The 22,795-nt window shown below is 47.0% G+C and overlaps 1 protein-coding gene across 1 annotated transcript in view; it reads left to right on the top strand.

Annotated features, from left to right (window-relative positions):
* Positions 1-22,795, top strand: part of LOC144143303 (DNA (cytosine-5)-methyltransferase 3B-like) — a 206,145-nt gene that overhangs the window by 126,656 nt on the left and 56,694 nt on the right. Inside the window, exons 10-11 of the mRNA XM_077675075.1 lie at positions 2,315-2,460; positions 10,793-10,883. Coding sequence (XP_077531201.1) covers positions 2,315-2,460; positions 10,793-10,883 — 237 coding nt within the window. The remainder of the gene's footprint in view (positions 1-2,314; positions 2,461-10,792; positions 10,884-22,795) is intronic.

Genomic DNA, 22,795 nt, shown 5'->3' with positions numbered 1-22,795 from the left:
GTATAACTGCGACCTTCTTCTTGACTTGCTCCGGCTCTTTCTGCCTACGAGCCCTTCGTCCAGTAAACTCGGCGAGGAGCCTTTCCGCTACCGCCGTCAGACATTGATTCGGAAAACCTGCTGCCCCCAACCGCCTCACTTGGGTATAAACACTTATATTTTAACTTAAGTTTGTATACCCAAGTGAGGCGGTTGGGGGCGGCAGGTTTTCCGAATCAATGTCTGACGGCGGTAGCGGAAAGGCTCCTCGCCGAGTTTACTGGACGAAGGACTCGTAGGCAGAAAGAGCCGGAGCAAGTCAAGAAGAAGGTCGCAGTTATACCGTATATTCATGGCGTATCGCATCGCCTCAAGAAAGTAGGAAACCGGGCGGGCGTGAATATGGTCTTCTCAGCAAAAAACAAGTTGGGTAACTTGTGTGGCAAAGTGAATGCTGAGTCACATAATGAAGATCGAAGATCGTGCACCACTAATCATGCCACTCGCTTCAAGGAGTGCACCAAAGAAGTTGTTTACGACATTCCCCTTCATTGCGGTAGATCGTACATCGGGCAAACTGGAAGATGCGTGAATGACCGGCTGCGTGAACACGCAAACTCGATGAAAACACGCACGGGAAACAACCTCGCTCTTCATTGCACACCATACGGCTGTGTGCCCTTTCTGGATGACTGCGTCATTTTGAAGCGCTACAGAGATACAGACACGAGGGAGATTCACGAAGCGTTCGAGATTGCGGTGAAGAAAGAAAAATGCGTCAGCAAGCCGTCGGTGGCTTTAACGCAAAAAGAGATAAATTACCTTAATGGGTAAACGTGTGGTTGTAGATATGACAAGACGTGATTACGTTTTCTTATGGTTGTGTAAATCGTCTGTTTTTTGTGTATTTTTATGTGTGACAAGCGTATTTATAAGCGAGCAGCAATAAATTACGCTCAGTTGTTTGTCAGCGCTTGTCTGTGCTTCTTTCTTAGTCCTTGTCTTTTGCGCTGTTGTTTAAGATCAGAATGAACCAACTGGCCCCAGTCGAGACGCTAATTAAAACCAACAGGTCGCAAGTGGGATTTGGCTAATGGACAACTTAAGCAGGGACCACTTGAAACCAGTTCACATTTTTTGATCTGAGGGGGTTAGCTTTGCTTGCACAGCCTGAGCATGTCTGGGCCATTTTTCTCCGGCCAGTTCAAAGCTTTATTTTGGTATACGCAGGGCATGTACACGATGTCTTTTTTAGTCCTGGCTGGTCTGTGGAAAGCATTTGTGGCAGCAAATATGGCTGACTGGTGCATCCGTGCATCAACAACACATTGACCAGATGTTGCTGATACCTGGTGTCTACTCACATTTAAAATTAGAAGGCAACCTCTGTTCTTCCGCATGGCTGCCTACTATTTCCCCAGCCGATTCTGTAAATCTAGAGATATCAACCAAGCGTTCGGTGTGTCTGTGATAGAAGGTCTACGTGTACCTTTAATTATAACTAACCTCTACATGAGTAGTGGTTGCTGTTTATTCAGAACATTTTTTACCAATACAGGAAGGTATAACAGTGACTGCCATTTATACGAAGGGTTTGGTGAATGGGGCCGTGGCTGTGTTTTTGGGAAACTCATGTTCCGCAACAATGTAGCTTCATTCGAGCAGCGCGAGGCATTAAAAAAAACCCCACCATAAAAACGGTGTGCAGTGCACTGGACAGTGCACTGCACTGGACGGTGTGCACTGGACACTTGTCATAGCATTAGTGCAGGCCGTTGGGCACGGGTCGAGTAATCCGGGAGATTGGGCAACAGCAATCGTTTAAGCAGAAATGGTTGCACTTCGTTAATTTTGTTAACTTTCATAATTCAGTGGATTGCATGTGTGCAGGTCACTTTTGACTTTCGCGATTGGATATGGCGGCTCAAAGGCTAAGGCAGTGCTGACCACAAAGAAATGGGTTTTATCTAACCAGAAGCAACCATTTTTGGTGGAGGCAAATAAAAAGAAAAAAAAACGGCTGTCTGAGGAGATGTCACGTTTTGAAGGAATCTGTAGCATTTCACTATGGTGTACCCCTTAGCCGTGGTATTTCTTAAGCTTGTTACCCACTTTATACTTTTGCTAGACTTCGAGGTTGAATTCCCCTCTTGGAACTTCAGAGAAACTGCATACAAAACATTTTCTCAAATTCGGTAGTGATCTGGAATGATTTTGTTCATGACATGTCATAGAGCCAAAGTGTGCAATATATATTCTTGTGGTGACAGTGCTTGCTTTGCAGCATTGCACTGCGAGCTGTGTTGAATGACGTAAGTTCATCTGTGCATTCCAGGAAAGCTGGTCTTGGACAAGTTGGGCCTATGTGTGGAGGCATACTTCGCGAGTGAAGTTGACACGGATGCGATCAGAGTGTCCATCAGTCAGCATGGCTCTAGCGTCATTCACCTGGGACGAGTGGAAGAACTGGACGAAGAAAAGGTCAGTGCATATGGCACACTCAGCTTGCATGTTTTACTTACTTTATTTGAATATTAGTTATACCATCGGAGAAAAAGTAGAGGTTGTCAATGCATCGGTAAGTTACTGTTGATTGGGAATTTCAATAAGCGCAAAAGAAAATGGATGCGGTCAAGAAAGGCACAACACGTGGCTAACCACTTACAATCGTTTGTTGCGCTGAAGTGCTACATATACCTGAAGAGGCCCATGTTCACATCCATGTGCAGACTCGAAGAATTTGGTGTATATGGTGTTTATGTTGTCGCAGATCATCTGCAGGGCGAACAACATCAGTTTAAATCACCGTTGTGTCAATATTCTTTAATCTTCAATTCTTCTTTTTTTGCAGTGTTTAAGAGGATGAGAATTTGTTGCATGGGGTGATGTAATGCTTACACTCATTTACCTGAAAGTAATTAGTTGTTGTTGCTTCCACAAAATTGCACATCTTTATTTGTTGGTGTGGGACCCTCCTTTTGCATGCTTCTATCTCTGTAAAAAAGTTGGTTCTCTTGAGTGCTTCTGCAACCTCCCTCACAGAAATTCTCCTACAAAAACTAATCGCCGCATAAGCCTTTTGCCACCAATAGGCTTATATATGTAGGTATATATTGTGTTTAGTCTAATATGGCTATTAGTGTGTATTTGTCTGATCGGCCTATTTGTCTCTACTGGTGTAGTATTGGTTCTATTAGAACCAGTTGCAAGTTCAAACAATTCAGTGAAAAGTGGCAGCACATTTTAGTACTCTTTAGTAGGATATACACATGCAAACGTTTGTGGCTGACTGAGCTCTGGCTGAATAATTCAAGTATACGTAGATTAGTAACCTGATCAAGGACAATTAATGGGTAAATTAGCATTTGGATCTATAACATAGATGTGATCAACAAAGCTCAAGTTAAATCTTTATGGTGCAGCTACAGGTACACGTCCAGTACATAAATGGTGGATAAACATCACTCTAATTGTGAAGATACCTCCTAATTCATTCACCTGTCCTCAATATAGAATTCAAGTGTCATATGGTCGTCATCAGCTGTTCGTTACCTAGCATAGGAGAATGAACAAAAATGTTTGAAGCAGTGTGACAGGTCCAAGATGGGGCAGGCGGCAGACTGGTTCACAGTTGTGAAGGTTAAGGTGGCTGCTACACATATCTCCAACATTTTTTATGGTTTGATGCACATGCATTTGATGTGAAATACAACTACATGCCGCTTACTTCTAGATAACATCTTGCCAAGCTTAACACGCACCAACTGGACTTTTTTATTGTCCCCATATTGATCATTCATTCACAAGCTTCGCAAATCATGGCTTGATGTTATTGCACGATTGATAAAAAAAAGTTCGTGGCTTTGCTAGATTTGTCGCTGACTCTCAGTTCTCTTCATTTCTGATGGCAGCATGGATTTTAGGCAGCAAATAAAAACAAATGCTTACTTTATTTGCCCACTAATATAAAGGGACTATTATGGACATTTACGAGATCAGAACACTTCACGATGTCATCCACTACGAAAAGTCTGGTTTGAGCTTTTTCATTTTTACATTGTCATTTGCATTCCAGAAAAAATAGCTATTATTGATTCTGTCGTATATATTCTTAAAAAACAATATATCTCAATTATTTCTTAGTTGAGCTATACAAAGTAATATATCTGAAAACTTTTCCCGCTCCACTAGTTTTATTAGTATTTGTATTCTGATAGATACTAATAGGTTTGTTTGTTTTATACTAATTCATCTAATACAAAGACTAATAAAACCTAGACAAGGTACACGTTTGTATGAACTGGTATCAGGGATCAGGGATAAATACAAAAATTTATCCCTGATACCAGTTTTCATTAGAATTAGTCTAAGGCTAAAGCAGTGCAACATGCAGAATGTAACTTGGCAGTCGTAATGAGTGACCGTCCTTCTTTCGGCCTTGTTTGTTTATGGTATTTAGGACTGCTAAACTATACTCAGCAGGTGGTCACTATTTCTGACAAAAAACAAGATTGACTGTGACTTACGAAACTTGCAAGCGAAAGTACAGAAGGGGGAACAGGTGAGTACCCATAGCTGAAGAGAGTGTATTTTTTTCTCACAGCAAGTATTTGCGCAATAACTAAGATTTATTCCATTGGATTTGTAAAGCATTCCTTGAGGTTTATTAAAAGTTGTACCTGAAGCATTGAGAAACTCTTGGCAAGATGTGCAGTATATGCCTAACGGTGCAGTATATGCTCAGAAGATGTGCAGTATATGCTCACTCACAGTATGTATAATGACATCAATAGCGTTCAAAAAGAAAAATAGCGAAAACTTTACCCATGTACTAAAAGCTGTGTGTTGTTAAATCTTATTTATACAGAAGAGATAAGTAGGTTAAGAAAAAACTGTTAAAAATGAACAAATTTGTGAAACACTTTTCAGAAAGTAGGAACCACCACAAAGGTAGTGAATATGAGCGGTCACTTTTTGAGCAGCCGTTAAATGGTTCACTACAGGATGAAATTGTAATCGACATAACCTATTAGTTTAACTGTGGGCGACAGCGACAAGCGATGAACTAGTGCTGTTGCTAGGGGCCTCCGTGGCTCACTTTTGTCACATCAGCAGCACAGGCTTGGAATCTGAAAGGTCAGCCTGTGTTTGCATAAAGATACACTGTTATCACAAATGTCTGCCCAGGCCCTCTATTTATTTCTTTGGACGGGTGTTATGACGGCTTCGTCGGAGGGGACTGCCATTTTCGTGTCGATTCTTCTCATCTTCTACACCTGAGCCACCCTGTTGCATTTTAAGTGTTTTCTTTTACCTATGTCGTCATTGCCGAGAAGTGGTATTGGGAAGGGACTGCGAATGTCTGTCGGACGCTCCTAGCTCATTTCCGTGAATGCAACGTCAGTGAGTCGTGTAAATAGACGCGCAGTTGGGCCAACGCAGCCGCGGATAGCGGATATGCAAAACAGTTGGCTAGTTCGGCGGTGTTTTTAGAGGAAGCACAAGAGGAAGATCGCCGCAGTCTCTGAGTTTTGCATGAGGTGCATCATGTGCAAGCTGAAGGGGGGAGAAGTTGGGCTGAGCGGACTCTTTAGTGGAAGTTCGTCAGTAGGCTTTCGGTGTGACGACCATTACCTTTCCTTGTAAGTCGTCTGCCTTGTTTCTAGCAATTCGTTCCTCCGTGGTTGTCGTCAAAGGGCTGCATGTAACCATGTCTTCTTTTCATTTTTTTCACTACGTCTTCAGTAGCTTGTCTATGAAGACGACTATGTTTTTCTGCTGGTTTTTCACATAAAATCGAGGGTTGGGCGGACGGTCGTCTCGTCAAGAAAAGACATGGCAACAATAACAAGTGGCACCTACGAATAATGTTTAAATCCTAAAAACACGTTTCGTCTCCCATACGGGTGCAATGTTCACATTGGAAAGTGGTGGCGAAGGTTATCTGCTTATGTTTGCTTCAAGATGTTGAGTAGGGAACGTGCATACAGTGTGGGATGTTGCCGTCATTGCGAATAAGTGTGTGCTCCCTGGTCGTGATTGTTAGGTATTTATGATAAAGCCTTGAGGTGCAATTCTTCTCTTTTCCGATTATTTTCACATTGGCCCAATTTATTTCATGGTGAGTTGCTTCCGCGTGTTAGGCGAGAGCGGAACAAGACACGTTCTTCTTTCTTACACGGTACACGTGCTACTTGAGCCTTTGCTGAAAATTGCCTCTCTCGCTGACATATCTTCGGTCGCAGCCTGCGCACGGAATGCTGTCGATAACGCCTGGGAAGTTTTTCTCAGCTAGATTGTCCTTCACGTTCACCAGGGAGTGCCGTAACGTTTGTGTTGGCACGTGTGCTACCTGTACACTGTAGGGGCGCACAACGCGTGCCAAGTGTTCGTTAATTTTAGGTTCATACAGTACAAGAGCACCACGATTGGGACGCGTGTTGCTGGACAGCGCAGGACGTTCTAGCTGACGTTCCACGGAGTGCATAAATGAGTCAGGGTAGCCACTTCTAGAGAGATCTCCATGCACGTGCTGTATGTCGGCGGCGACATCTTCCGGTTTCTTGTAAATCCTGTTTGCATGCCTTACAAGCGAGGCGATTACAGTCCATCTGTGGGAGGCTGTCACAGACTGAAAATGGCGGAGCGACCCGTATGGGTGCTCTTTCTGTATACGCCGAACGTGAAGGATTTTCCTTCGCGCTTTAGCAGAACGTCCAGGAACGGAAGATCGCCTTGCTGCTCCTTCTTTACGGTAAACCTGATTGTGTCATCCGTGCTGTTCAGGTGCGCTGTAAACGCAGTCACTGCCTCCTCCTTGATCACGCTGAAGCAATCGTCTACGTAACGTAGAAATGTTTTGGGAACAGGACGGAACGAATTGTGTGCACGTTGCTCAAGCGACTCCGTCGTAACATTTGCTGCAGTAGCAGATACAACTGCGCCCATCGCTGTCCCGTGAACCTGCTTGTCAAACGGGTGCTCGAAAGTAAAGTACGTGTTCTCGGGGCAGAAGCTCAGGAGCCGTCGCAAATCGGGGACTTAAATAGGTGTGAACTCCGGCAATGATGCGTCTATTTTGATGGCTGCAACACATGCGTCAACTGCCAGGTCCGTTGGTAGACTCGTGAACAGGGGCTGGATGTCAAAAGACACAAGAATGTCGCCATCTTCCAGGGTGGTGTCCAGTAACTTGTCTATGAAGTCTCCGGATTGAAGGACGTGCGTTTCGCTGTTCCCTACAAGTGGCTTGCAGCACGAGGTGCAGGTACTTTGTTTCGTGTGGAGGCCGGAGCGAGTGTAATCCACGATAGGGCGCATTGGTACTTGTGACTTATGGATTTTGGGTAATATATAAAGGGCTGGCGCAGATGCGTTATAACACAGCAGGCGGTAGTAGAGATTCTTGTGGTGGGGTGGTATGCAATGGAATATGTCAGATAGGAGCTTTTGGAAGTTCCGTTGCAGCTTCGGTGTGGGGTCCTTCTCGAGACGTTGGTACGTGCTACTGTCTGAGAGTAGAGCCATCATTTTGGACTGGTACTCCGCCCTGTCAAGCAGTACTGTAGCGTTGGCTTTGTCAGCCGGGAGCGCCACAGTCTCTGAGTTGTTCCGAAGGCGTTTGATCGTTGCTTGTTGTGCCGAGGAGAGCAGCGAAGGAGACGTTCCTACCAGAAACTGTGATAGAACGCCAGTCGCACCAGTGCATGCCCCGTCACATCTAGACGGTTCGACATGCATAAAAGCGTTTTTACGGCACGCGTGTATGCACGTTGCGCATGGCACGTCTTGAAGCGAATATAACCGGATAACTTTCGCCCCCACTTTTCATTGTGAACAAGGCACCTGTATGGGAGCCGAAACAACTTTTTTCGATTTTAAACAATCTTGGTCGGCGCCAGTTTTTATTGTTGTCATGCATTTTCCCGTGCAGACGGGCTTCCGTCCAGCCTCGATTTCATCAACTTATGCCATGCGTACGGCCAACCCACCATCACTCAGACTCGCCAGCACATCTCCCTCACCAGCTGAGTTGCCACCTTCAAACGGCACCTTAACATCAACGTGACGTGCAAAGCACGCGGTTTTATTCCGCGATCCCTGCGTCTTAACAGACCTGTGCCTACCATCTTCGGGAACAGCGTTGTTTTCACGGTGGAGCGTCCGCTGCTACAAGCCAGAATTTTGCAGTGCAGACAATCTTTCTTTGCCCGTCGTCCACTAGAGCACCAGTTTCCGGAGGATTTCGTCAGCATTCAGCTGCATGCCAACTTCAAGGTCAAACTGCAATACCGCCGTGCTGAACAGAGCCAAGAGTACAAGCTCGAGAGGCGTAACCATGGAAATCCGGCCGTAGGTTAAAACTTGGCTGCTTCTACTGTGCACAACTTATCGGCACACGACCTGGATCCCGCTGAACTATCCATTCTAAGCCTCAGGCTCCACTTCAACGCGGATGCTGCGGAGGACCTAAAACGGTTATGTTTACTGTGGAAAGCGCGGTGATGCAGATCTAACCCTCTAGACGTGACGAGGCAAGCACTCGTGCAATAGACGTTCTATTGCAGTTATGGCCAAGAACGTCGCCTTCACTGCTCTCCTCCCCAGAACAAGCAGCGAATAAATGCCTCCGAAAGAACCTGAAGATAGTGGTGCTGCCAGATGACAAAGGCAACGCTACAGTACTCCTTCAAAGTGCCGAGTACCAGTCCAAAATGATGGCTCTACGTTCAGTCAGTAGCACGTACCAACGCCTTGAGAAGGACCTCAACCCGAAGGCGCAACGGGACTTCCAAAAGCTACTCTCGGACATATTCCGTTGCGCACCGCGGCACCACAAGAATCTCTACAACCGCCCGCTGTGTCATAACGGTTCTGCACCGGCCCTTTACAAAATACCCAAGGCCCATAGGCCAGAAGTACCAATGCGCCCCATCGTGAATTACACTAGTTCCGCCCTCCACAAGCTGCCCGGGTACCTGCATCGCATGCTGTGGCACTTGCAGGCAAAAGCACAACTGAAGTCCTTTACTCCAAAGACTTCATAGGCAAGGTACGGGACATTGCCCTGGAAGATTGCGACATTCTGGTGTCTTTTGACATCCAGTCCCCGTTGACGAGTATACCAACGGACTTGGCACTTGAGGCATGCGTCGCAGCCCTCGAAAGAGACGCAACTTTGCTAGAGCGCACGTCTATTGAAGTCCCGGATTTGCGGCGGCTCCTGAGGTTCTGCATCGAGAACACATACTTCAGTTTCGAGCGCGAAATTTATAAGCAGGTACACGGGACAGCAATGTTCGCAGCCGTATCAGTCACACCAGCAAATCTTACGATGGAGTCGCATGAGCAAACTGCACCCAATTCGTTCCGTCCTGTGCCCAAAACCTTTCTACATTACGGGCACGATTGCTTCAGTGTGATCAAGAAGGAGGCAGTGACTGAATTTACAGCGCACCTGAACAGCATGGATGAAGGAAAAAGGTGTAACGTAGAGGAGGAGCAGCCTGGCGAGCTTTCGTTCCCGGACGTCCTTGTAAAGCGCGAAGGAAAATACTTGACGTTAAGCGTGTACTTAAAGACCACTCATACGGGTCGCTACCTGAATTTTGCGTCTGCGAACCCTGCCTCCGACAAATGGTCTGTAATCGCCTCTCGTGTAAGCCGTACGAAGACGGTTTGCAAGAAACTAGAAGATGTCGTTGCCGACATACAGCACGTGCATGGAGATCTCTCTGTAAGTGGCAACCCTAACACGTTTTTGCGCTCCGTGAAACGACAGCTAGAACGTCCTGCACTCTCCGGCAACACGCCGCCCAATCGGCGTGATCCGATACCGTCGGTAACTAGAATTAGCGAGCGCTTTGCAGGTGTTCCGCGCCCCTGCACTGTACAGGTAGCGCGCGGGCCCTGTACAGCGGGCCCTGTAACAAACCCTGGTGAACGTGAAGGACAAGCTCACAGAGGACAGGCGTTATCGACAGCATTCCCTGCGCAGACTGTGACTGAAGCTGCGCCGGCAAGACAGGCAATTTTCAACAAAGGATCAAGCAGCACATGTACGACGCAAGAAAAAAGAACGTGTCTTCTATCGCTCTTGCCGAACACGCAGATGCAACTCACCATAGGTTAGGCCGATGCGAAAATAATCGGAAAAGAGAAGAATTGCACCTCACGGCTTTCTCTTGAATCCCTGGCAATCCAGACCTTGCAGCACGCACTTAATAGCAAGGACGGCAACTTCGCGGGTGTGTACGCACGTTGCCTACGTCACATCTTGAACAAACATAACCGAATCACTTTCGCCCCCCAACAAAACATACATCCGTACGGGAGCCAAAACGTCTTTTTTGGACTTCAAACATTTTTGTCCGGTTCCAGTTTTTATTGTTGTCACGTTTTTTCATACGCAGTTCACCTCTCAATGCTCGTGTATGCAAAGAATTCCACCTAGCATCCAGCTTGAATATTGAAGTACTCTCCATAACTGTCTGTGGGTTGCGGTTTCCCAGTAACTTGACAAAAACTGTAGAAAAAACTCAATTGAGAGCCCACTGGAAACAAACAAATGGCTGAAAAACGGCAATAGTTTAAAAGGCATAACCACCATTTTCTTCTATTCTTCTGAATGAACTGTTTAACTCTTAAGAAAATGTTAGGCTTCTGATATTGTAGATTGTAGATCTACTTACGTATTGTTTGAATACATCAGTGCATATAAGGCTGCTGTGATCAAGCTTCATATGTGTCCGTGTTTCCGTTATGTTGGATGAATCCTTCTGATGGGGTTCTTCCGGTGCACTTTACACTGCAGGTCCGCAGCCTGTGCCCCATTGACTTGCTGATTGCGGGGTCACCTTGCAACGACCTATCGCTGGTCAACCCCGACAGGAAGGGACTGTACGGTGAGTCGTTTTCTGCGTATGTGACAGCATTTATTCACAGTAATGTTTGTCATAGGAGTTTCTTCGGACACTCACACCTAAGCGTCATGGGGGCTTAAATATTTTGACAAACGTAAGTCGTGCAACCAACAACATGGAAAATTACTGGCATCATCACTGTCATCATTAGAAAATTGCTTCAAAGATGTAGCTGTATCTCAAGTAGTCCTTCGTAAAATTTCTTTACGATCTTTTATTGCGCAAATTAGTGAATGCTCTTGAGGGACACTGGAACTCACTGAAGTCATATGTATAGCTGTAGGGTGCAGTTTAACCTGTAGCAGCATCAACGAAGACGAAGACGACGAAGCACCACTGTGAGGCTCACTGCTCGAGCCTCGTGGTGCATGCGCTCAGTGCTCCCAGGAACTCCGGGCGTTTGGCCAGGCATAGCTGCCACTCGCATGTCAGCTGCTGACGTGTTCAAATTGTATGTGTTGTTCTGTGGCTCGGAGTTTTCTTTGCCTCGTGTTGCCGCAAACCTATTGCAGTTTAACTTATTCTCTCAGTGTTTAGCCAAAGGTTTGTACCTTAGTCTCTTCTGAAGTAAGCAGTAGAAAAAACACCACGTGAAATTTGCAGCTGACACAGCATTTCACAAACTCAAAGAACATTGGTTGGTGCTGTCTCGTCACCATTATGTTTGCTGTATACACTAAATATCAGGTGTGGGCACATCTATTCACACATTATAGATGAACCAGGAACGTGGGGGACAGAAGACTTCTAAATTATGTAGTGCCTCTTTCCACTCTATTAAGAATGTTGACCAGCGAAGCTGTGCTCAGTGCAACGAGTGCAAAGCACAAGGCATGTTTGTTATTTGCAGGGGCATAGCTCCTTTGCCAATTAGCTGAGCAAAATTTGAAAAAAAAATGGAGCTTTGTTTTGGCAAACAAAGATGGAGCTGTTTGATTCCCTCTTATGTCGGCATCTTCCTGTCGGTGTATGATGATGATAATTGAGTTTTTATGGCGCAAGGCCGACTAAGGGCAAAGAGCGCCAGAGAAAAGGTTATTTAATGAAGTGAAGTGGTTACCACAAAAAGGTAGGTAAAAATGTGTAAACCGAGCATATAAAATTAGTTAAAGATAATGGTGATGGCTGGTGTATGGGGCCAGTTTTGATTATGCGTGATAGGAAATGAGGTTTAAAAACTTAATGTCTGAGAAATACTCAAACACACGTTTCACGGAAACCATGGCATCGTCACCCAGAAACAGCGATGGATGTAGGGGATTATGTTGTCTGTAGAGTTCTCTGAAGCGTTTGTGTCGTGTTGTGTGAAGTGCCCTGCATGTGATTAGTATGTGCACTACGGATAGGGCCTCTCCGCACCTGCTGCACTGGGGTCTAGAAGATCCCGTGAGCAGATACGAGTGAATTGCATGGGTGTGCCCTATCCGCAGCCTACCCAAGGCGACTTCCATGTCTCTGTTTTGTGAGTCAGTGGTGTACCGTCCCAAGTGTGGCTTTATTAAATGTAGTTTGTTGTCTGTGTGTTCGTTCCAGTGGGTTTGCCATGTTCTCCGCAAGTGTTGTCTTATGTGTGGCTTGAGGTCTGTATATTGTACGGTTGTTATGTCTACAGTGTTCGTGAGTGCAGCAGCAGCGGCCCTCTCGTCTGCCAACTCGTTCCCAGAAATCCCAGCCTGTCCTGGGATCCAGCAGAGGAGCAGCTGATGCTTCTGCGCGTACACAGACATGATGGTGTTGAATACAAGATTAACTATGTGGTTTTTGGGGGGTGTATGCGATTATACTGCGCGAACAACACTCAAGTAGTCTGTGTAGATGATAGACTGCGGAATTTGATTTTCAAGTATGTGTCGTACAATCAGTAAAATTCCATACGCTTCTGCTGAAACAATTGTTGTGTGCAGGCTTATTGTTGTGGCTGCATTGAACTTCGGACCACGAGCAGCGCAGGAGACCATAGTGGAGGTTTTAGAAGCGTCACTGTAAAATTCTGCAAGCGGGTATTTAAACTGCGGAGACAGAAAGTGCTGCAGTACTGCAGCTCGCGGTACCCGATTTTTGTCAAGTTTCATAAAAGAAAGGTCGGAGGTCACAGGACGAACTTTCCAAGGAGGTAAAATGTCTGAAAAGGATGATCTGTACACATCTAAAAACGAAGCGCTCAGATCCGAGGCTCGCTCTCTCACTCTAAGTGAAAAGGGCAGAGGAACGGATGGGGGATTTACAAAAAGCACAGATGTGGATGTGTCGTTAAAGGCAGGATAAAAAGGATGGGTATGCAGCGATGAAATTTTAAAAGCATAAAGTAAGTCCACGTACGTCCATTGGTTCGCAAGGCTCCACTTATTTCACTTGACATACAGACTCTGGACAGGGCTAGTGCGAAAAGCACCCGATGCAAACCGTAGCCGAAAGTAGAGCACTGGGTCAAGCATTCCCAACGCTGTTTTCGTCGCCGACACATATACTACACTGCCATAGTCTAAACGAGAACCAACCAAAGCAGTATGGAGCCGTAGTAGGAGTTCTTTGTCAGCCCCATAGGATTGGTGGGAGAGAACCTTATGAATATTCATTGTTTTCAGACATTTATGCTTACGTTTCTTGATATGTGGGATGTATGTGAGTTTGTGGTCAAACACCACACGTTAAAACTTGTGCTCCTTGTTCACAAGAAGCGACATGCCATTAAGAGTAATGTCTGGGTCTATATGGACCTCACGCTTCCTGGAGAACACAACGCAGGAGCTTTTTACAGGATTCAATTTAAAACCCTTCTTGTCTGCCCATCCGGCAAGTTTCTTGACGCCGAGCTGGACTTGACGTTCGCATATTCACATATTACATGATTTAAAAGATAACTGCACGTCATCTACATACATGGAATAAGATATTGTTGGTGGCAGTGCTTTTTTAAGAGAGTTCATCTTTACTATGAAGAGAGTGCAACTCAACACGCCACCTTGCGGCACGCCGTTTTCTTGGACGTGAACCTTTGCGAGTGCACAGCCAACTCTTACTCGAAACGTCCTCTCTGACAAGTAACTAACAAGGGTGTTCAACATGTTACCCAAAACACCGAATAACTTGAGGTCACTAGGGATCCCATGACGCCAAGCGGTGTCGTAGGCCTTCTCGAGGTCGAAAAGACAGGTAAACAGTACTGATTATGCACGAAGGCATCCTTGATGTATCAGTCAAGTGCTATCAATTGATCGTTCGTCGATAGCCCCACCCTGAAGCCTGCCTGGCAGCTCTCGAGAAGACCGTTGTACTCAAGGAAATACACGAGCCTGTGATTGATCATCATCTCGAAGAGCTTGCACAGGCAGCTCGTCAAGGCTATAGGACGATAGCTTGAGCGGGACGATGGGTCTTTTTCCTCCGTCAAGAAAGCCACTACTATGTCCTTCCTCCAAGAGTGTGGGATGTGCCCCGAAACCCATATTATATTATACAGATTTAGAAGTGCTTCAAGTGTGTCTGCGTGTAGGTGTTGTATCATTGTATATGTGATGTTGTCTGGGCCTGGAGCTGAGGGTTTAGACGTGCTCAAAGAAGCCTTCAGCTCATTCAGTGAAAACTGAGTTATAAGAAGACGTTGACCTGTTGTTATCTGGTATAGGCTTCTTTTCGGCCGTTTGTTTGTGTTTCATGAAAGTGTTTGTGTAGTGTGCTGAACTGAACACGTGTTGGATGTGTTGTGCGAGTGCGTCAGCCTGGTCTTCGAGTGTGTCCCCTGTTGTGCTGACCAGAGGCAGGCTGTGTGTTTGTTGTCCTTTGAGTTTGCGTATTCTTGTCCATACTTGCCGTGTGTCTGTGTAGGAGTTTATTGAATAAAAGGAACGCCAACTCTCTCGTTTTGCCTCAAAGCGCACACGTCTTCCTAACGCCTTGGCCAGTTTGAACAAAATTAGGTTACCCGACGTGGGGCACGCCTTGTTCTGGGCCTCTCGCGCCCGCCTACAGTCCTCATTCCACCACGGCCTCCGCTGGTTGCGCGGGGCACCAGAGGAGTGGGGAATGGACTTTTCGGCGGCGTCGAGGATGTGCGCCGTGAGCAGTTGGGTAGATTATTCAACGTGTAGGTGTCCTATGAATGTGTGGTGTAGTTTGGATGCCTCTGTAAATGTATTCCAGTTAGCTTTTGCTTCATTAAACCTTTTATGGGAAGATGGACTGCTCGGGCCTGTACCCATATACGCTAATGAAGTGGGGAAATGGTCACTACCATATGTGTCCGTGCCCACACGCCACTCAAGACATGGAAAGAGAATTGCAGAACCAATAGCCAGGTCAAGTTGTGAGCGTGTGTTTTGACATATGTTATGGTATGTAGGCTGTTTATTGTTGAAAAGGTATGCTCCTGAAGATGTAAGGAATTTCTCTATCAGGCGACCTCGGGCATCCGTTCGGTAGGAGCCCCAAAGAGAGTTGTGTGCATTAAGATCGCCTTATGAAATGTACGGTTCGGGCAGCTGGTCGACCAGCGCCTCGAAGTCAGAGCTCGAAAGTGCATAATCAGGACGAATGTAAATGGAGCATACCGTTATCAACCTATTAAAAATTATTGTGCGGATGGCTACAGCCTCAAGGACAGTGTTCAGGGTGACAGGGTGGCATGCTAAGGATTTGCGGGCGATTGTGGCCACACCGCCAGAAAAGTGTGTGCAGCCATCCCTGTCCTTTCTGTATACCAGGTAACTATTTGAGAAATTTGTGTGTTTGAAATTCAGATGTGTTTCCTGGACACACATCACACTTGACCGATTGGCATGCAGAATCTCATACACGTCGTCAAGATTATTCAGAAGGCCTCTGCAGTTTCATTGAACTATGTTTTCTCTTCCCATTACAATGTGGTAGAGCTGATTGATTGATTGCAGGGTTTAACGCGCCGACGCAACGCAGGCGATGAGGCGCGCCGTAGTGGAGGGCTCCGGATTAATTTTGACCACCTGGGGATGTTTAACGTCGCCGAAATCTCGTACACACGGGCATTTTTGCTTTTCGCCTCCATCAGAAAAGCGACCGCCGCGGCCGGGAATCGAACCCGCGACCTCGTGCTCAGCAGCGCAACGCCTTAGCCACTGAGCCACCGCGGCGGGTAATGTGGTAGAGCTACTGGAGTGTGACTATTTGTGACTATTTACGCAAGGTCTTTCGGGGCTTGCACTCTTGGGAGGGGCTTTTTTGCCTTCTCTGGAGGTTTAGATGGAGGAACCCGCTCCTTCGTCTGCAAAGTAGACAGGAAAGCTCTCACATCCATCTCATCATCAGATTTGGAAGGGGTACCGAGCGTACCAGACCCCCCAGACTTGGCACCCTTTCTGCTGCCCTTCGTTTGAGCCGCGACCGCCGAGGGCGTCAGGAGCGCCCTGGGTGGCACAGGCGGTGTGGCGGATGTGGGAATTGCTGCAGTTTCCTCCGTCTCCATCTCCTCCGGGCCGGTGGAGAGGAGGAAACGGTGGTTGCAGCAGCATCTCGATCGGACGTGGATGCCACCACAGCCGCTGCTGGCTCAGCGAGCGGTGCGGAGGCGGGTTGGGCTGCAAGAGGCAACCCAGGGGGGGGGGGTAGAGGCGGGACCCGCCCGCCCCTCCCCCTTGGTTGCCCTCCCAAACAAGACGCCGCTCCGCCCCCCGGCGAGCTGCGTTGGCGTACCTCCCCAGGGGGAAAGAGGCGAACGTATTTCGCACCTCCGGGAAGGTGATGTTCTCTGTGAACTTGATGTTTATTATTTTCTTTACTAGCTGGAACTTCTCGCATTTTCTGGAGTACGCCGCGTGTGGGTCCTGACAGTTAATGCAGAGTTGTTCTGAACTACAGTTATCAGAGGGATGACCTTGTTGCGCACACTTGGCGCATGTTAGTTTGCCCCGACACGAGCTGGTACCATGCACGAACCGCTGGCATTTGAAACAGCGCCGAGGGTTTGGGATGTACGCTCGGACGGAGCACCGGATGAAACCAGCATTGATATGGTCTGGAAGTACAGAACGATCAAATGTCAGGATGATATGTTTTGTGGGTAATACCTTATTGTCTCTCTTTATTGTAATGCGACTGACAGCCGTCACACATAGACTTCTCAGGCCTTCAAGAAGATCGGCCTCTGTCTCATTTGCCAGATCTGGCTCCGAAATCACGGCATGCGAGCTGTTGAGGCTGCGGTGGGGCGTGACCTTGATTTCAAGATCGCCAATACGGGTCTGCTTCAAAAGTTTTGTGGCCTGCTGCTCACTATGTACCTCGACCAAGATTTCACCGGTTCTCTGTTTCTTAGCTTTATAGGATTCACCTACAACACTTTCCAGAAATTTCGAAATCAAGAACACGGACTGTGATGCAATAAGCATGGCTTGTTCAAGAGATTTATTTACCAAGAAATGGGGGTAGTTATCAGGTTTTCGAATTGTCATGGTCGGAAGGGGTGGATAGGATACTTCGGTGCGGCCCCTTTTAGGGGGCCGATCAATGGGTTTCGGAAATTCAGAAAAAACCATACAGTATGTATAAAAGCAGGGGACGGGGGTACTTCCTTCGCTCGGGTTACCCTGATACCGGAGAAGTCCCGGAGCTCCCTGCCTGGTAAACAGACAGGGACCCCATCCGCCGGAGCTTGACCTGGGCTCCGATGGCCACCGTTTGTGGTTTCTGCCCGTCACCTTAAAACTCGTAGCCACGGTAGATTACAGCAAGAGCATGGGGGCTCGGGGTCCGCGGTATCGTCAGTACTGTCGCCAAGATTGCTCAAGGTGCCCCGTGCGGGGTTTCTGTCGGTGTAACTCACCAACACAAGCCACTCGACCATGGACGATAGCAGTAATGTCACATTGGGCTGCTAGTTGAATCTCCCTCTCCCAAAATGGGTGTGCCAACGGTGAGTGCATGACGCCTGTCTGCCCTTGCACCCCTTCTCCAACCTGCGTACATAAAAAACCAGGGGGAGATAGACGCCACGCGTGGCCTGCAGTATACATAACTCGGGAAAGAGGTCGTGGCAGTTTGAAGTATAAAATGAGCCTGGTGCTACTAATCTCCCTCTCCCTTCTCAGATTTCTATGCTTTACTCCATAACATGCCCTGTGGAAAACGCGGCTTACGACGACCAAGCTTACACTCATTTCTTTAGAGTCGGCTTCACCTCTGAACAGATATGCATTTCTGGGAAGACTTGCATTGCTAGGAAGATTTTATTTCAGGAGCAGTTTAAAACATATCAGTTTAAAGCCCCATCAGACCTTTCCTCCATTTTGTATAAATTTTTAATAATGCTAAACAGAACTCCCCAAGCTGTCGTTCCCCGCGCTGACTTTAATGAACTAAAAAACTTGCACTTTTCTTTGCTAAAATATAATTTTATGGCATCGAAATTGTGCAGCATACAGAAGCCTTATGTGTTTACCTGTTGGTTGTAAAGGCTCTTTCAGAAGAAGTTGCATATAAACTGAAAGACACCTATTATCATCATTTGCACCTGTCTTGCTCTTAGTGATGGCCTCCCACTGTATTAATAGGCGCACACGAATTGCCCCTCATTTTGCTGCATAGTCGAGCTCTCGTTGAATCGCAGTGCACCGTTTAGGCCTAGCACTTGGAGCTTGCTTGGGAGTGCCCCATCTTCAGCTTCAGATTCACTGCCCGGGTTTCATGTTTCACTTCCCCATTCGGAACAATACAAGAGTCAATGTAGAGCAACATGGGCAAAACTAGTTCGTCACTTTCCAAGCAGTTTCGTGCCTCTTCAAGGCTGGCCTCACTTGTGGTTCCCAATATCGCACTGCACATGCAGTGAATGGATATGCCTTTACATGTCATCTTTTTCAGCGGCACGTGTTGTGGCAGAAACACATTTCTCGGACCTCTGAAAGCAGTGACTTGCTATGATGTCACCTTCTAGCATAGAAAGAACACCTCCTAAAGCCTGAAATATATCAACCTTGCGGAGGTGTTTTAAACAAGGATCCAGCAGTAACTTGTCATTCAGCACTGAAAATATGCACACTTCACTCTGGCGAGGATTCCTTGTTCCTGTGTCTGAACCCATGAAGTGCAGTTTTGCCAAAAAAACAGTACTTGGTATTTTTCAGCTCTTTGCCTTTCTATATTGGGTGCCACAATGGTTGCTTGTTTGAGTGAGCGAACTTTCTCCGTACATTTATGCATGGTGGTAGAGCATGTGGGAAGTTCAGTACTGCACGTGGGAAGCCAAAGCAAAAAAGGAGAGCAGATGAACCCTCCAATGTGCAGGCGGTATAGAATCATCAGCTGCTGTAGCTGCCGCCTTGGGAGCAGTGAGAATGGGCTGGTGGATAAGAATAGGGGAACCCAGTGTTTGGTGGCCCCAAAAAAGTAGGTGGTCCCAAATGCAGCTCCCTTCAACTTCCCACATGCAGTGTTGTTGTGGGAAACAAACATGAGTGGGGCTTCACTCTTGCACTGAAAGAAAAAGACATGCTTGTGGCAGCTGTTCGAATGTGCTGTCATCAACCAGCTTCCTTCCTGGCTGATCCACGCAAAGTACTTGTGGCATAACGTTTAGCGTACGCTTGTGCACCACCTTCCCTTAGCAGCACCGATCCATAGTGCAATTTCCTTCGTAACTATCATCACCCTACTCCCACAAATTACATTGTTTTTGCAATGGGTTGTATTCTAGGAAATGCGGACAGCTGCGGCTGCTTACATCAGGCCGTGCGTGCAGGCAGTGCATGCATGCTGGCACCACTCACCACATCTAGGGCTGTGTGAGTATTGCTCATGGCCGTATTGCTTGTATGCATTAAAGCTTTTCTGCAGGCATAAAATATTTCATTCTTTTCAATATTCCAGTTGAACCTTGCTAAAACGAACACCACATTATCAAACTGTTCATAATAACACTTTTAAAAAATCTCATTGTGAGTATATTTAGTTTTAATGTAACAATTATGCAATTGCAAGTTCAGAATACCAAGCTTTTAGAAATAACAATAATGTATTTATATTTCTGCTTCATGTTAATGCTTTGTGCCATAAACCCCCAATTTGAAGCCCAAACGTTTTTAAATTTAGGTGAATCCTTTGCAGCAACTGGAGTGGTAGGCTAGCAAATGACATGACAACGCACAGTAAGCAGACATTTCACATTTTACTATGCGGGAACTGACGATGATGGTAGGGAGAAAAAAAATTGGAAAGCAGACCTTTGTTAGGTGTAAGGGCTCCAGGTATTATGAGCATTGTGGAGTGCAGTGCAAAGTGAGCATAGGCGAGGAAAACTAGTGACAATGTGGAAAGACAATAAAAGAAATAATGCGGAATGGGACTCATTATCTCCTTTTAGATGCAAAGCATCTCTTACTCGGGGCTATGTCCTGCGTCCGTCCGTTGTCAGCACCTCTCCCCCTCTCTCCACCAGCTGTGCAATAACGCCACTCGCCTGCTCTCCCTCCCTCCACGCCAGCTGTGCGATTGCGCGTGCGCTGCTCCTCCTTTCCTCCTCTCCGCGCGCCCCTCCCTCAGCTGCTGCTTGTCCGACGAACTGAATGGACGCCAACAATTCTGTCAGCGAACTAGCCAAAGTGAAGCCGCTTCGAAACGCCAGCGTCGAGCAGCGGATCCCACACTGCGAGAAAGCGAAGCCGCTTCGGCACGCCAACGTCCCCAAGCGAATCGGGGTGCGGTTCGCCAACGAGAAGCCGCTTCGAAAAGCCAGAGTCGCCAAGCGGATCCGGATGCCGCTCGTCAACGTGACCGCGCCGCGAAAGCGGCCGTGCGCGTGACGGGGGGGGGGGGTTATGAACTCTTAGATGCTTTGGACAGAGTTCCCTTCGGGGAGATGGTGTAGTTTTTGTGCTGAACGTGCCAGCACCTTCCCAAACACTGTTTTGTTTTGCTTTTTTTCTTAGTGCTGTATTTGATGTCAACCACAGATAGACCTCATTCGACGTCTTCATTTTGTTTATTTAATTCATTTTGTTTGTGTGTGTACTGATGTCTGTATTGTCAAGTTGTCAGAAATTACTTTCAGAGTTTCAAGAGCAAATAATTTTGTTATATATGTATATCAAATGATTTTATGGGAGTTTAACCCTATATAGCCATATCCATCTACAACGAAACTGATGGAATTTTGAAAAATTTTGTCCTACAAGAGATTTGTTGTGGTGACACCTGCCCCAGCACACCACAAATGGCAAGAAAAATACCCTGTAAATTGTCCTAATCATTGGCCCATAATTCATTGTTTAAAAAAGGAGTGATGCACACTTTCATATTGTTTATTCCTGTAGCAAACCTACTAGTGGTTATCAAGTTGATTTGTACCTGCACATTAAGGCCACCTTATCGAGGAAGAAGTAGAGTCACAAAACAGTGCTGTACAAAAAGCTATATCTGTTAAGCTGATTACTTGCAGATAGCTGCTAGGCAATCGGATGTCCCCCTCTTCTGACAGAACCGACACCCATTACCTTCCCAGGCGGCACAGAAAGTGTGCCCCAAGACCGGCCCGTCTATGGCCGCTTTCTGGCATGTCCGGCCAGCATCCATGTTCTGGCAGCCACTGATCATGCGTTGAACCCAACATTTGGCAACCAGCGCTTCGGTATTTTTCCGCCCGCCCGTGTACGGACGCACAACGGCAGCTAACCGGCTGCCAGATATCCAGTTCTCTTACGGCTGCCGATGTTGAGAAAGAGAACGGCCGAAGTACGGCCTTAGGGCATCCGTTTTTTCTGCGGGAAGCGCTAATCGGCCTAAGCGCGGCAAGCGACCGGTCACAGAATATGCGTATTCTTGCGGCAGTTAGTGTTCGAAAGGAGACCGGCCGGAGCGCGGCTGCCGTGCATTCGTTGTTTCAACGGTGAACCGCGCGTCCGGCGGTATATATTCGTTTTCTTATGGCAACCGGTGTTATGAAGGATACCGGCCGACGTACGGCCCCACAATATACGTTTTTCATTCGGTTAGCTGTCCTCGGCCGAATTACGGCAAGCGAATGGCCACAGAATATTTGGCAACTGGTGTTCTAGAGGAGACCGGCCTACGTAAGGTATCTGGTTATACGTCATTTTTTCGGCAAACGGCATACAGCCGGACAACGGCACGCGCCTGGGCGCCTACAATTCATGCACAGACGTGTTTGGAAGGAGACCGACAGGTTTTTTCCTCTGGGAAAGAAAAAGCCGTTAGGGAGCTCCGTGTTTCTACGTTTTAAATGAACGAACGTCGTTTGTCAAACAGTAATGAGTGTTCTCGGTGAACGGGCAAGGTGCAAGGACTCACTGGACATTAGCAGGGAACCTTTTAGGCCATCGAAATGTCATTTATTGCCACAAGAAGACTGTGCCACACCGACAGTTGAGCTACGCCTCGCCAGCCATCGCGGTTACCACGCCTCTGCCGCCGGCTTCGTCGACGCATCAGGTCGAGGCTATTCGCCCCCTCAAGAAATGGAGAGCATTGGAGACATCGACCCGGCAGAGATGTCCGATCCCAGATGGAGATGGTTCACCAAAATAACTGGCTTTCAAGGGCGTCGAGCAAGCGGCCACCACGCAGGAGCTAAACCCCACCAAAGAAAGGCAAGTGCGAGCGAAAGCGCAAGTTATTCTGCTAACATATAAACTGCGACAAGCAATGTTGCACTATGTTGTTGGCGATAAACGTAGAAGAGACTCGCTCGTGCATTGGTAGGATCAACTTCATGCCCTGCACTATGTTACTTCATGGGATTTTACGACTGCCTATTTAGAAAAAAAATTATTTTAAATTTGTGATAACAACAGAGCCTTGTCACTGACGAAGCCTAGCTGTTAATTTAGTTTCGATGTTTGAAGGTGAGCTTAGCTACTCTTGGAATATGACTCACTTGGTTAAATATAATCGCCAGCATCCTAGCAAACACG

Source organism: Haemaphysalis longicornis, unplaced genomic scaffold (genome assembly GCF_048455015.1).
Source record: "Haemaphysalis longicornis isolate Haplotype H1 unplaced genomic scaffold, Haemaphysalis longicornis Haplotype H1 scaffold_6, whole genome shotgun sequence".
NCBI lineage: Eukaryota > Metazoa > Arthropoda > Arachnida > Ixodida > Ixodidae > Haemaphysalis > Haemaphysalis longicornis.
Note: the sequence above shows the minus strand (reverse complement) of the source record. Positions and strands in the feature narration are given on the sequence as shown.